At 37.6% G+C, this 15264-nt stretch overlaps 1 protein-coding gene and 1 long non-coding RNA gene across 2 annotated transcripts; one reads left to right on the top strand and one right to left on the bottom strand.

Annotated features, from left to right (window-relative positions):
* Positions 1–46: 46 nt before the first annotated feature.
* LOC116152274 (uncharacterized) lies at positions 47–2867 on the bottom strand. Its single transcript, XR_004135856.2, has 2 exons — positions 2665–2867; positions 47–395 (listed from the first exon to the last, which is right to left on the bottom strand). It is a non-coding gene; the product is annotated as an uncharacterized LOC116152274 (long non-coding RNA).
* Positions 2868–2905: 38 nt separating this feature from the next.
* C3H5orf15 (chromosome 3 C5orf15 homolog) lies at positions 2906–14542 on the top strand. The gene is made up of 3 exons (XM_031449014.2): positions 2906–3082; positions 11135–11661; positions 13082–14542. The coding sequence occupies exons 1-3, from the start codon at positions 2944–2946 to the stop codon at positions 13211–13213; spliced, it is 798 nt and encodes a 265-aa protein (XP_031304874.1). The 5' UTR covers positions 2906–2943; the 3' UTR covers positions 13214–14542.
* The last annotated feature ends 722 nt before the right edge of the window (positions 14543–15264 follow it).

Raw genomic sequence — 15264 nt, 5'->3', positions numbered from 1 at the left:
CCTTGAAAACGGCTATGTGGGTGTGTATGAGAGAGAGTGAAAAAGAGACATTTTTAGTTTTTTATTACTGCATAACAAATTACCACAAATTTAGTGGTTTAAAACATTTACGTATTTCACAGGTCTGTAGGTTAGAAGACCAAGCACTGGGTGCTTGGGCTCTCTCTTAAGGTTCTCACGATGCTGAAATTAGGATGTCAGTTGAACTGTGTTCTTATCTGAAGCTTGGAGTCCTCTTCCACAAGACTGGGGGCTCACATGGTTAAGCAGAATTCAGTTACTTTTGGTTATAAGACAGTGGTTTCTATCTTCTTGCTGGTCATCAGCTAGGGGCCACTTTTAGCAAATAGAGACCACCTGCATTGCTTGCCATGTGGTCTCCTCCATCTTCAAAGCTAGAATAGAAAAACTTCACTGTCAAATCCCTCCCACACTTCAAATCTCCAGAAGAGCCCCAACCTCTTTAAACTTAAAAAATACATATATTTTAAAAGTTAAGATATAATTGACATATAGCAAATTATTTTCAGGTGTACAACATAATAACTTGATCTTTGTGAATGCTGTGAAATGATCATCACAATAAATCTGGTTAACAGCCATCACTATATAGAGATGATTTTTTTTCTTGTGGTAGGGACTTTGAAGATCTCTCCTTGCAACTTTCAAGTATACAACAGTATCATTTATTATGGTCACGATGCTGTACATTACATGCCCATAACTTATTTATTTTATAACTGTACCAACCTTTTTAAGGGCTGACCTGATGATGTTAGGTCCACTGAAGATATCTCCCATTCTTAACTTCAGCTTTCCACATAATACAACCTAATCACAGGAATGATACCCCATCATATTCACAGGTCCTCGCACAAGGGCAAGGGATCATATAAAGGCATGGGTCATTGGGGATGGTTTTAGGATTCTGCCATATATATTTAAAAAATTAACTTGATTGTGGAAATTTTAAATGTTTACGAAGTAGAATAAGAATTCCGCATTATCCAGCTTCATCAAATATCAGTATTTTTTCTATTCAATATTACATATTTTTAGGCAGAATTCCTTTGTATGGATATTTGGAAGTGACAGTTCTAAACAGCAGATTTACTTGAAGTATTTTGTGTAAACAGTCACCCAAAATCTGGACTCAGTATTTGTCATACTGTCTTCATGAGGTTCATAAGGTCCTGCAGCTATTTCAAAGTGAACTTTGTTAAATTTGTCCAGAGATTTTGGCACATAAAGGTTGTTGGATACATCCAGTCGGATGCCAGGTGCAGTACTGGTATTCTGAAATGTACACAGGGCCCTCTGAGTATGAGGGAATATTTTCCTGCCATTTACATATTTCGTGTCTGCCTGTAGCATGCAGCATGTCAGAATATTGTGCAAAATGCCTTGAGTTCACGGTATCTTACCAGTAAGAGAACTGACACAATCCTATATGGGGACAAAGGAACAAAGTGGACAAAGAAGAGATGACTTAATGTGTGTTTACTATAGAAAAAAAGGCCTGTTTAAGTTTGAATCTCCCAACAAGCAGAAGCTGGAATTGAGAGGCTTATTCATTAAATTGAGTGATGGTTTCTGTGCTCACAGAGGGAAAGCTCGAGGGGAACTTGGGAGGACTTTGTACCCTGGCTACCCTGGAAGTTTTGCAATAACGGCACCATTCAGTCTATCTGGGCTTGTGGTGGGTGTAGGGAAATGAACAGATGAATGACCTCTTAGTTTTCTTAACACAGAGTTTGTGTATTTCAGAGTGGTCACCAGGGCCAGATAAATGTTAAGGGAAACCCGACTCAGAACACAGGCCCTTTTCTCTTCAGAGAGCAGACTCAACTGTCCCTGGGCGGTAACAGCAATGTTCTGAGGGACTCATGGAGACCAGAGTGGTGAAGCCCTGGGTAAAATAAATGCCTTCATGCCATACTGATTTTCCTGCCAACCAATGAAATGGAACTTTTATGATCTGAAACCTATAGACATTTATCAAGAAAATATTTACAGAACACAGACCAAATCATTGTTGCTAGGGCCATAAGGGAATTTTCTGGAAATATCTAAATTTGCATTTTCATATACTGGGGGTTTTAAGTTATAAAATTTAAAAAGTAATAGAAGCTTATTGTAGGAAATTTGTAAGCTGTTTGCATCCCTGTTTCCTAGCCCGCCTCCTTGCTTTTCCTCCGTAATACCCTTATCATTGAATATAGTATATATTTTACACTATAGTTTCCCTCACAGGAAAATAAATTCCACACAAAGGTCGGGGGTTCGTTTTGTTCACTGCTGTATATCGTAATGGAGGGGTGCTAAATATTTGTTGAAGTAATAAATGATTATGGGGAAAGATAAAAAATAAAATATTTACCTAAAATTCCACCACTCACGCTTAACATTTATGTTTCCTTTGCTGTTGCGAGGGGGAGGACAGTTACTTCTCCTTCGGGATCAGTCTACGATACACAGTTGGATATTTCTTCTAAAAATGTTTTAAAACACTGTTATCACCTGGGAGGAGGGTATGGTTCAGTGGCAGAACGCACGCCTAGCATGAGGTCCTGGGTGCAATTCCCAATACCTTCATTAAAAAAATAAATCTAATTACTTCCCGCCCCCCGCCACCCCGTTATTAGCTGTATAGTAGCCAATTACGTGCGAAGGAGGGTGGGCTCTGGTCGTCTTCACACCTCACACAGTACATCCTTAGCTCCGAGCTGAGTTTGGCCTAGTGGGGTTGGGGGTGGGGGTTATTCCCCTCTGCCGCAACTCCAGCTACCCGTCTTCCTCATTTCCGCTTCCACCCAGCTCCCGGTTCCCGGCTGCGACGCCCTCACGCTGGGACGTAGACGCCTAGGGCCGTGATGCCTTACGCAGTGTCTGACGTCATGACGTAGAGCCTAGCAACCGCGCAGGCTCCCAGCCGAGACCTTTATGGCCGCTGCCGCCCTGAGGAGGATGAGGGGGTTTGTGGAAGAGAAGCTGCCGCCCAGGCGGGCCATTCAGGTCGCCGGGGGGCTGGCGCAGCCGCTGTTCCTGGCGCTCCTGCTTGCCTCCGCCGCCACGTCCAGTGGTAAAGCGGGAGCGGCGGCGGGGCGGGCGCGGGAAGACGGGGAGGGCCCGGGCGCCGGCCGGCGGCCGCGAAATAGGCCCGGCCAGGGAACGGGCGCTTCCGAGTGTCCCGAGCAGGTGGTGATGTCTAGAGGGGCAAGGTCTCTACGGGTCCCGAGGAGGGAGTAGGGTTTGTGAAGGGGGCTATGGAGGTGGGGTCTCTGAGGGGCCTGAAAAGTGAGGTTGAGAGCTGCGGGGGCCCAGGGAGCGGAGTGTGTAGATGGGCGGGGAGGGAGGAGTGGTGGTGGTGGTGTCTAGCGAGTCTTGGAGAATGGTTGCCACGGAGAATGGAGGTGATGCGGTCTCCGAAATTCCTTGGAGGTGTCGACTGAAAAAACAAACCGCACAACTGTAACAGCTGTGAGTTGAGTTTATTCAGTGTCTTCCTGAGGACTGTCTCTGGGGAGACAGCGTCTGACATAGTTCTGAGAAATTGTTGTAAGAAGTAAGGGAGGAGTCTGGATATGTATGACTTTTTTGCTGGAAATAGTCGAACATCAAAAAGTGACTAATCACAAAGAACAGACATCTCAAGTTCATGATTTAAGTACTTTTCTATGTAGTGGAAGATGCAAGAATCTTGGGTCATTGAAACGATTCCTTAGACATTCATCTTAACTGTCTAGGGTTCGAATATCCAGAACACAGACTACTTCATCCTGTTTTTTTCCATCCTGAATTCCCCTCAGGCACACTGTCAGTGGGCAGCGGCAGTGACTAATGGCTTGATCCTTGTAGAACTGACATGTCAGGCAACAACTTTTTTTCTTTACAGAGGTGGTATTTAGGAGGGTCTAAAAGAGGGGGCACAGCGGACAGGTGCTGAGGAGATGGCTGAGGTTAGGAGGTGTGGTGTCTGGAGAGAGTCCCAAAGTCAGGAGCGGGCTCCAGAGGTCTGTCTGGGCCATGGGAAGGTGGGGGCTCTCCAGGATGGGTGAGATCAGTGGTAAAAACCAAGAAGGGTAGGGGGCAGTGACAGGACTGAGCTGATGGAATATTTTGGAGAAGTATAGTGGAGGGGAAAGAGCGATCTTTGAGTACTGGGGCATCTCTGAGGACTGGGAGGTTCTGGTGCTTGGTAAAGAGAGAATACTGGGGCGTTGTGCTTCTGAGGGCTTGGGAGAAGACGAGGAGTTCTGGGACAAGGGAGATTCTTGGTAAACATGGTCCCCTTTTTAACCCTGGGTTAACTGGACAACCCTGCTTCATTTTAATGGATCTATAGGATTTTAAGTATTTATTTTAAAAATTTTATGGAGATACAATTGACGTACTAGTTTCAAGTGTACAGCATAATGATCCGATTTTTGTATACACTGATATCACCACAATAAGTCTAGTTACCATCCATCACTATACATAATTAACAAAAAAATTTTTTTCTTATAATGTGAACTTTTAAGATTTACTCTCTTAGGACATTGATGAACTCATCTGCAAAACAGAAACAGACTCGCAGACATAGTAAACTTACGGTTACCGGGGTAAAGGGGGTGGGAAGGGATAAATTTAGGAGTTTGAGATTTCCAGATATTAACCGTTATATTTATAAATAGATAAAAATTGAATTTCTTCTATATAGCACATGGAACTATATTCAATATCTTGTAATAACCTTTAATGAAAAAGAATATGAAAATGAACATATGTATATTTATGCATGACTGGGACATTATACTGTACACCAGAAATTGGCATGTTATAACTGTCCTTCAATTAAAAAAATTTTACTCTCTTAGCAACTTTCAAGTATGTGATACAGTATTATTACTATAGTCACCATCATGTACTTTACATCTTCATAACATATATTTTATAACTGAAGTTTGTACCTTTTGATTCCCTTCATCCCCCCCACCCCACACATACATGTACACATACACACAGACCCACAATTCTGTATGAATCTTTTTGATTTTTTAATAGATTCCACATGCAAGTGAAATTATATGGTATTTGTGGTTCTCTATCTGACTTATTTCACTTAACATAATGCCCTCACTTAGCATAAGGTCCATCCATGTTTTTGCAAATGGCAGGATTCCAATTCCATTCTTTTTTGTGGCTGAATGATATTCCATTGTGTATATATTCCACAATTTTTTATCCATTCATTAATCCATGGGCACTTAGGTTGTTTCCATGTCTTGGCTATTGTAAATAATGCTGCATGATTAAGTATTCCTTTCCTTAGAAACATTACACTGTGAACCAAGATTTAAAGGCTTTCTTGAGAAATGAGGAAATCTGTAAACCAGAGCCTGATACTTAGGGGGAACAAATCCGCTGATAAGAAATTATAATGATTAAGCAATATCTTGTTTAGTAGTCCCTTTTTTACTTCAGGCCAAAACACAGTCCTGCTTTTTCTCCCTAAATCTGTTTGAGTTCAGATGAAAAGCAGTGTGAACAGAGTAGTGTAGACTTACTTGGCAGCAGGGGCTGTCTAGCCATACATGCCTCTACTACAGTGCTGTGGTGACTTACTCGGGTTTCCCCAGCAGCACTGAGGGCGGGGAACTGGACTACCCTCCCAGAGGTGTTTCTGAGTCTGTGGAGAACAGTGGTCCATTTTCCCAAGGCCCTTTTATTGCTAGTAAAATATAATGAGGATTTCTCTGGTTGATAGAGATACTCCTGTTCCTAAGGTACTAAAGTAGCATGGTTATTTTGGTCATTTAATCATCTAAAGAAACACTGACATTTAAACATTTATATTTCCTGCTGGAATGCTTGGCGTATGTATAGTTGGTAAGTGTGGTTTCAGAGAAAAACTTTTACCCCTAAGAGATGATTGAAAATCTTGTAATGAGTGGGTAAGCGAGAGGGAGTGTAGACTGTTAAGGTGTCCTCTTGTGTCTGTTTTTATTTGTTAGGGGGCCATAAGTATTGCTCCAACTATGCTGGGACATTTTAGGGAATCTTTTTTTTAATTAAGTTTTTGTATGCATCAGCTTTTTTTTTTGTATGCATCAGTTTTAAATTCAGATTGTTCTCTACTGAAGGTAAATGAAAACTAACATATATGTTTTTAATAGGGAATTAGCTCCATTGCAGTACAGTGTAGCATTTGCAAAACTTTGGGTAATAAACGTCTTTTTAGTAAGCATGCCTTATGGTGGAATGATTTCAAAGTACTTACTCTTGTAATAAGAAAATTAAAGACTAGCTAGAATGTATTGATTTCCATACTTCAACCAAGTGTAGAAAGTTAGAAAGTTACCATATCAGATTTTTAAAAACTTGTCCTTATTAGGGTTCTTAAAATTTCATTGCTTGGGTATATTCTTGGCAATCTGTAAGACTGCATAAATTTTATGTTTTTGTTTTGATAAAGTTAAAAAAATTAATGTAAGCATTATTTTGAATCACAGGATGCTTTATGATCACAGGATCACTTTATGACCAAGTCTTGCCGTGTTACTTCAAAAGTGCCTACTTAATACATTTGTCATTGTATTGCTTCCAGCTGTGGCCTAAATTTATTTAATGTGTAATGTATTTAATTTTTAAGGCATGTTTTGCAGTCCCCAATATGTGAATGAATTCTCAGGGTCTTGTGCATTCTTGTTTGAGAAATATTGATATAGTTTATTTTAAGGCAGTTTTTTTTTTGAAAGAACCAGTAGAATAGAATTAAATTTAAAATTTTTTATTTTTAAAATGTTAAGTTTTAACTAGAGAGGTAGTATAAAATAGGAAAGAATAGGAATGGAACATACATTTAGAAGTCTAAAGTTTACATATATATAAGCTCAAACAATGAAATCCATAAAGTCAAAGATACCACTTTGTTCAGAATACTCTTGATATCTGAATGGATCAAATTCTGTGATTTGAAGGAGTGGAGGTCCAGGAGGTTGATCTAATTTGCATTAAACATTTCAGATGAATTCTTAGTTTGTTTTCTTGTATGTAACTTCTAAGCTTTTACTCCCTTTTAAATTAAATTAAATTAAATTAAATTTTTTTTTGTAATGGAGGTACTGGAAATTGAACCCAGGACTTTGCACATGGCTAAGCATATGCTCTACCATTGAGGTATACTGCCCCCCCCCCCCCCCCCCAGTTTTCACTCCTTGAACAATATTAATTCTGCTCCTACTTAATGGTAGGTATTGGAGTTACAACAAATAGGGTGACGTTGGAGGTAGCCTTAGAAGAGTAAGTAGGGTTTTACCTGGCTGAGAACTATGGGAAAGGCTTTTCAGAGGGTGTTGTAGGTGCAAAAATGCTACTTGGGAAGCAGTGTAGGATTTGTGATGAAAGTTGGGTCAAGAGGATATTTAGTAAATTTTTTTTTTGGATATTTAGTAAATATTAACTGAATGCCTGCTGTCTGTTAAGTTGGCAGTGGGGATTAGTTAGTAAGATTAGTGAGAGGTAATAGCATTGAGATAATGGGGACCAGATCATATAGGCTCTCATAGGCTTTGTAAAGTCTTTGAATTTCACTTTTGAGAGAAATAGAGAACTACTAGATGGTTTTAAGCAGAGTAGAGCATCTTAAGTTTTTACAGGATGACTCTGGCTGTTTTGTTGACCTTGGACACTAGGGGTTAGGATAGAAGCAAGCAGATTATTGAGAAGGCTACTGTAGTAATCCAGGTGAGATGAAGGTGGTTTGGACTAGGCAGCAGTGGTGGAGAGTGAAAACTCTTCAAATTCTGCATGTATCTTGAAGGTAGAGTAACATTGGATGTGGGGTGTTAAAATGATGATGTGAAGGATTTTGGCTTGAGTGACAGAAAAATAAAGTTGCCATTAACCGAAAAGGAGATTGTAAATAGAACATTTTTGTTTTGTTTTGTTTCTTTCTTTTTTCTTTTTGGAGTGGGGAGTAAAAATGCATTTCTTTAAACTTTTAATTCTGAAATAATTGTAGATTCATTTGCAGTTGTAAGGAATAATACAGAGATTGTGTGCTCTTTACCCACTTTTTCCCATTGGTAACATCCTGCAAAACTATAGAGTAATACCACAACTGAGATACTGACTTTGATAGTCAAGATATAGAGCATTTCCGTCACCATAAGGACCTTTCCTGTTGCTTTTTTACAGTCACCCACACTTCCCTTTTATCCCTACTTCCTCCTGAAATCCCTGCAACCACTTGTCTTTTTTATTTCTGTAATTTCATCAGTTTGTGAATATGATATCAATGGAATCATATGGTGTGCAACTTTTTGGGATTAGCTTTTTTTACCTAGCATAATTCTTGGGAGATTCATCCAAGTTGTTTCGTGTGTCAGTATCTTGCTCCTTTTTAATGCTGAGTGATATTCTATGGTATGGATGTACTACACTTTGTTTAACCATTCATTCATTGAAGGATATCTGGTATATTTCCAGTTTTTGGCTGTTATGAATAAGACCGTTCTAAACATTTATGTACAGATTTTTCTGTGAACATAAGTTTTCATTTCTCTGGGATAAATGCCCAGGACTGTAATTGCTGGGTCATATGGGAGTTGCACATTTAATTTTTAAGAAACTGCCAAACTGTTTTCTGGAATGGTTGACTTATTTTACATCACCACCAGCAACATATGAGTGATCTTGTTTCTCTGCGTCCCTGCCAATATTTGGTGTTTTCATTATTTTTATTTTAGCCATTCTGATAGGTGTGCAGTGATATCTCATTGAGGTTTTAAGTTGCTTTTCCCTAATGGTTAACATCTTTACATGTGCTTATTTACCATCTGTATATACTTTGTGGTGAAATGTCTCTGTGTTTTGCCTATGTTCTAATTAGATTGTTTGCTTTTTCACTTTTGAGTTTTCAGTGTTCTTTATGTATTCTAGATACTAGTCTTTTGTTAGGTATGGGGCTTACAGATATTTCTCCCACTTTGTAGTTTGTCTTTTCATCCTCACAGGAAGGTCTTTAATTGAACAGAGTTATAAAATTTTGATGGAATCCAATTTATGAATTTTTCTTTTGTGTATTGTGTTTTTGATGTCAGGTCTAAGAATTTGTTGCCTAGCCCTAGATTCTGAAGATTTTGTCTTGTGCCTTTTTCTAAAATCTTTATTGTTTTACATTTTACATTTAAATTTGTGATCCATTTTTAGTTAATTTTTGTAAAAGGTGTGAGACTTAGGTTGAGGTTCATTTAGCTTGTTAATATGGTGGATTGCATTGATTTTTGAATATTGAGCAAGTCTTGCATCCCTGGAATAAACCTCACTGATCATAGAATTCATTCTATTTACTTATTGCTGATTTCTCTTTGCTAATATTTTGTTAAGAATTTTTTGCATCTGGGTTCATGAAAGATATCAGTCTGTAGTTTCCTTTTCCTGTATTATCTTTGGCTTTGGTATGAGGATAATAATATTAGCTTTATAAAATGAATCGTAAAGTGTTCCCTGCCTTCAGTTTTGTGTAAGAGATTGTGTAGAATTGGTGTTAATTCTTCATTAAACATTTGGTAGAATTCTTCAGGGAAACCATCTGGGCCTGGAGATTTATTTTTTGGGAATTTTAAAATTAAGATTCAATTTTCTGAATAGTTATGGGGCTATTCAAATTATGTATTTCATATGGGGTAAGTTGCAGCAGTTTGTTCACTTTTAGTTGGCTTTTTATGAGTTGCTGTGGTGGAGGAGGTGGGGGTTGCTGCACATTACCACCAGGAGAAGATAGAAATCTAGTGTTTCCACTTGATTTGTGTTGACTCTCGAAGGGTGGTGGTGGTGGTGGTGGTTCTGTTAGTTCTGGGCAGGGGTAGGAGTTTTGGCTCCCCTCATGGTCTTCACTGACACAATGGTGGGAGCGGCCTCATTACTGCTGGGCCATGACTAAAGTCTTGACTCTCCACTAGGGCTTCTCTGACACCATCCTATTGTGGAGAGGAAGTACCTCGTTATAGCTTGTTGAGGGTGGAAATCTGCACTCCCCCCCCCCAGCCTTTGCTCGTGTAGGTGTGATTGGAACTATAGTTTTTTCTGTTTGCTCGGAGTAGAGCATTTGCTGTCTAAAAGTTTTCTTTCTAGCTAGGATGCCTCTCTCCTCATCTTCTGGCAAGAGAGAGCAGGCTTTTTTGCTGGCTCTTTTTGTCCATACCCCTGGGTGTTTCCAGGTTGCTGCTGGCTTCTTCAGCTCCACGACTGGAATACATGAAGTAAATAGAAAATCCAGAAAAGTCACCACTGGGTTGTTTTTTAGGTCCTGAGGTCTCTAACCACTCTGCCTTATCCTCTCCACCTTTCAGAAAGCCTTCTTACGTTATTTTATAAGTCATAGGTAGGGTTTTTAGTTGTTTTTAGTGGGAAGAATAGGGAAAAATAGATCTATTCCACCTTCCTGGAAGCCAAAATAAGAATTAATTTTGAACATGTTGATTTGAATGACAGACATTAAGGAGGATATCAGGTAGACAGTTGGATTTATGAGTCTAGATTTCTGGTTGTTCATGGAAGTTCTCTTTTGATGGCTTCATTTTTCTCAGAGGATTTAGGAAGTGGTGATAGCATTGAAAATGAGGACAACAGGTGTTGGAAGTTTGAGTACAGAGGAAAATGTGAATGGTCTCCTAAGGGAATAGGAGGGTGAAGGGACTAGGAAAATACAGTATAATTGTTGACAGCATTACATGCACATCTGAATTTTGGGTGTTGAATTTAAAATTGAATAAAAAATGAAAAAAAAAAAGAAATAAAAAATGAATTATCTACCAGATACCAGTGGCCTTTCCAGACAGTAACAACTTAAGCAGCATTAGAGACCTACTGCGTTACATAACCTGCCATCGTAAGAAAAAGAAGAGAGAATAGAGAGGGGTCTGACTTTAGGTCACAGTGGCAAAGTCCACACAGAGCTTGTACCCCCTTATTTTCATTTCACAGAGGTTGGACCTCAGCAATCCTTGCCTGGACTCCACCTCATCCCCAGAACAGAAAAAGAGGTGGCTGATCCTAGCTTAGTGAAAAATTTAGGTGTATATGCTTCTAGCTTGGTGGAGAAAAATTTAGAGGTTTCAGTTTAATGTACTTTATTCACTTATTTTAGCTGGATCACAAACTGATTGGCTGAACCAGACTGTACTCAAGCAAGATGTTTCTGCTACAAGTATGAATACTTTAACACATGAGAACCAAACCAAACCTTCTATTTCCCAAATCAGCACCACTCTCCCTCCCACAACTAGTACAGAAAAAAGTGGAGTGGCATCTGTGTCCCCTCATCCCTCGCCTACTACTTCTCTGTCCCAAGAGGAAGCTGATAACAATGAAGATCCTAACATAGAGGAGGAGGATCTCCTCACACTGAATAGTTCTCCGTCCACCGCCAAAGAAACTCTGGACAATGGAGATTATGGAGAACCAGACTATGACTGGACCACCAGCCCCAGGGACGATGAGTCAAATGAAGCCTTGGAAGAAAACAGGGGCTACATGGAAATTGAACAGTCAGTGAGATCTTTTAAGAACCCACCCTCAAATATAGAAGAGGAAGATAGCCATTTCTTTTTCCATCTTATTATTTTTGCTTTTTGCATTGCAGTTGTTTATATTACATATCACAACAAAAGGAAGGTAAGTTTGGGATTTTCAGCCCCTCTAGTTGCCCTCTGTTATTTCAGTCATATTTCTTATTAATGCTTTTGATGATTCAGAGTTTTTTGTTTAGTCAGGTTTTAAGTAATGGTAAAATATTCAGATGTCTGATCAGTTTATAAATCTGTGGTATATTTTAAAAAATGACAGAATGCTTTACTACATGTGCTTCTAAAAAAAGAAGCCAAATTATTTTTATTGAGCAAAACCAAAGCCCAGTGATTTTTTTAAAAAAAGGTTTTATATCTTAATTAGCATTGCTAGTTCAGTGGGAATACTTGTGGAGAAAGATTGTTAATTTAGTACTTTTAATTTTTTTAAGCGTGGAACTTAATGATATTTTAATAACTTTTCCCCCTGTTGTACGAGTGTTATATGTCTATTTTAGGGAATTCAGAAAACACAGGGAAATACAGAAAAGAAAACTTAAGCTACTACCAAAGCTGAGCATTATTAACATTTTGGTGTATTTCTGGTCTGTAAATGTGTGTATAATTCAGACATATGTGGGTGTTAATTTCTAAATGAATTTAATTTCATATAGTTTTGTACCTGTACAAATCATGAGCATTTTTCATATCATTAATATTCTTTAAAAACATGATTTAATAGCTTCATAATTTATTTAGCTATTTTCCTGTTGAGTATTTAGATCGTTTCCAGTTTTGGTTCAGAAATAATATTGTGATGAACAATTCTGTGCTGGAATTGGTTTGTCTTTTTTTTTTTTTTTTTTTTTTTTAAGGAAAACACAATGTCCTTTTTAATACTTAGTGGCCAGGAAATCTCATTTCTTGACTTTATTATAACTTGCTTTGTGATTCCTGGCAAGTCACCTTCCCCTTTGGGACCTTGATTTTCTCACCTGAGAAATGATAGAAGTGGATCAGATACTTTCAGAATGCCTTCCAGTTTTGGGAATCAGTGATTCTAATATCTTGTTTGTGGTTTTGAGTTAGACAACAAGCAAACAAACAGATTCTTTTGGTTATTTGTGGTTTAGTGGCTTATCACTAGCTCTATAAATATTTGTAGGTGAACAAAAATTTGAATGCCACTGATATTCTATCCCAGTGTTTAGTGTTGGGCCATCTCTATTTTAAAGACTTAAGGGACTTGTTAAACAGGTAGGTTCCTGGGCTCCACTGCACTCTATTAACTCATCTCTGAAGATTGGGGCCAGGAATCAGTCCTTAACAAGTACCCCTATGTACATGAAATTTTGAGAAGCACCATCTTACCTTGTTTACAAGATGGAAAACGAAATAGCCCTTTTATTGTTGATATTTTACTTTTGTATTTGGTAACCTAGGAAAGAGATACTTCACTTGTTATGAAAACGTTTAGTGTATCCTCTATTTTCTCTTTTGCAAATCTAATTTATTTTGTTTTATTCCAGATTTTCCTTCTGGTTCAAAGCAGAAAATGGCGTGATGGTTTTTGTTCCAAAACAGTGGAATATCATCGTCTAGACCAGAATGTTAATGAAGCAATGCCTTCTCTGAAGATTACCAATGATTATATATTTTAAAGCACTGTGATTTGAATTTGCTTATTATGTAATTTTATTTGCTTGACTTTTTATATGATATTGTGCAGATGTTTGCCATTGGCAGTTAGTACTTAAATGAGAGGTGAGCCTCTCTTTATTTTGCCTCGGTGCTTTGGAAATTAAGTATCACAAACAAGGAGTATATAATTTTTTATCTACATTTTTAGAGGTGAATTCAATCAGGTGGCCAAAATGTGGAGCTAAGCATTACCTGTTAGTTTTTATTGTTTTAGATTTCTTTATTATACTTCTTCTGGAAGTGTTAGTAATACTACTTTTAAGAGATCCCAAACTTGTAATAAATTCTAACATATCTGATACTGCTGACTCAGCTTCTCTTTCCACCATCCAAATCCTATTTCTTAAGCACACATTTCTTTGTGCTCCCAAATGGTAGTCTATAAGGATGTATGTAATAATACCTTGCGTATACGTTTTTTTTCTTCCAGGAAAATTGCTTTGAATATTTTTGGATAATTTATACATAATTTATTATTGCTCATTCTGACCACAATTTTAGGTAACATTTTAATAAATATGTCTAGAAATTCTGGCAATAGAGACTTTGCAATTTACAGCGGACATAGATAAAATGTTATAGAGATAGCATTTTTTGTTTGAATTACTGAATTAAATTTAGAGGTAGAAATTGTGGTAAAATATTAAATATGTGTACAATTGCTTTTAGTTAGCAATTGATTGTAGCACGGTTTCCTCCAAGCTTTCAAGTAAGGGGCAGAGTTTAAAATTATATCTGTTCACTTGTTTATTATTTTATAGGAAGTTTGAATAAATCTTAGGGGCCATTATCACTTAAGTAATATTACATCTAGGTCTTTCAAATTAAAATTATATCTGAATGAGGTTGTTTGTATACATAAAGGATATATGTGTACACTGACTCTCCCCTTGTAGTTTTTAAATTGTTTTTTAATAGCAACTGGAAATTATTTACTGTTACTTCATTTTACCCTTTCTATCATAAGCAGTTGATCAGTATGTAAATATGTGATTTGAACCATGGTTGACTTACAGGAATCACTACAACATTTTAGAAAACATAACGCCTATTATGTTAAATACCACTCATGAAGCCTGAGTGAACCAGTGGGCATGTGCTTTGTATAGAGATGGAAGAGGCAGGGCAGTTCATCATTTCTCTTGGGTGGGCAATTTACTGTTATAAGGAAGGGAAGCACAATGGAAATACACCTGAACTGTTTTATTGCAGTAATTTTTTTCATATCTGAAATTGTATTATTTAATATTTTGAATAAGATTTTAAAAAATAAATGGCAAAGGTATAAATCCATGTTTTATAAATGTGTTTCATTTTAATGGCATGTGGTCCTTCATGTGGGTGGTGACAGATGGGTAGTGCTTTGAGAAGAAGCTAAGCTGATTAGCTTGCTTTTTTTTTTTTTTTTTTTAATTGAGTTATAGTCAGTTTACAATGTTGTGTCAAGTTTCTGGTGTACAACACATTTTTTTAGTCATACATGATTATACATATATTCATTGTCACATTCTTTTTCATTGTGAGCTACTACAAGATCTTGAATATATTTCCCTGTCCTATGCAATATAAACTTGTTTTATCTATTCTATATATACCTGTCAGTATCTACAAATCTCAAACTCCCTGTCTGTCTCTTCCCACCACCCCCCCACCGGCAACCACAAGTTTGTATTCTATATCTGTGAGTCTCTTTCTGTTTTATATTTAAGTTCATTTGTCTTTTTTTTTTTTTTTTTTTTTTTTTAGATTCCACATATGAGCGATACCATATGGTATTTTTCTTTCTCTTTCTGGCTTATTTCACTTAGAATGACATTCTCCAGGGACATCCATGTTGCTGCAAATGACATCATGTCTTTTTTATGGCTGAATAGTATTCCATTATATAAATATAGTACAACTTCTTTATCTAGTCATCTGTTGATGGACATTTAGGTTGTTTCCATGTCTTGGGTATTGTAAATAGTGCTGTGATTAGCTTGCTTTTGTTCCTTTTTAGCAATAGAACTCT

The sequence above is a fragment of the Camelus dromedarius genome, chromosome 3, assembly GCF_036321535.1.
Source record: "Camelus dromedarius isolate mCamDro1 chromosome 3, mCamDro1.pat, whole genome shotgun sequence".
NCBI classification, from domain to species: domain Eukaryota; kingdom Metazoa; phylum Chordata; class Mammalia; order Artiodactyla; family Camelidae; genus Camelus; species Camelus dromedarius.
The sequence above is the reverse complement of the archived record's forward strand: the minus strand, read 5'-3'. Positions and strand labels throughout refer to the sequence as shown.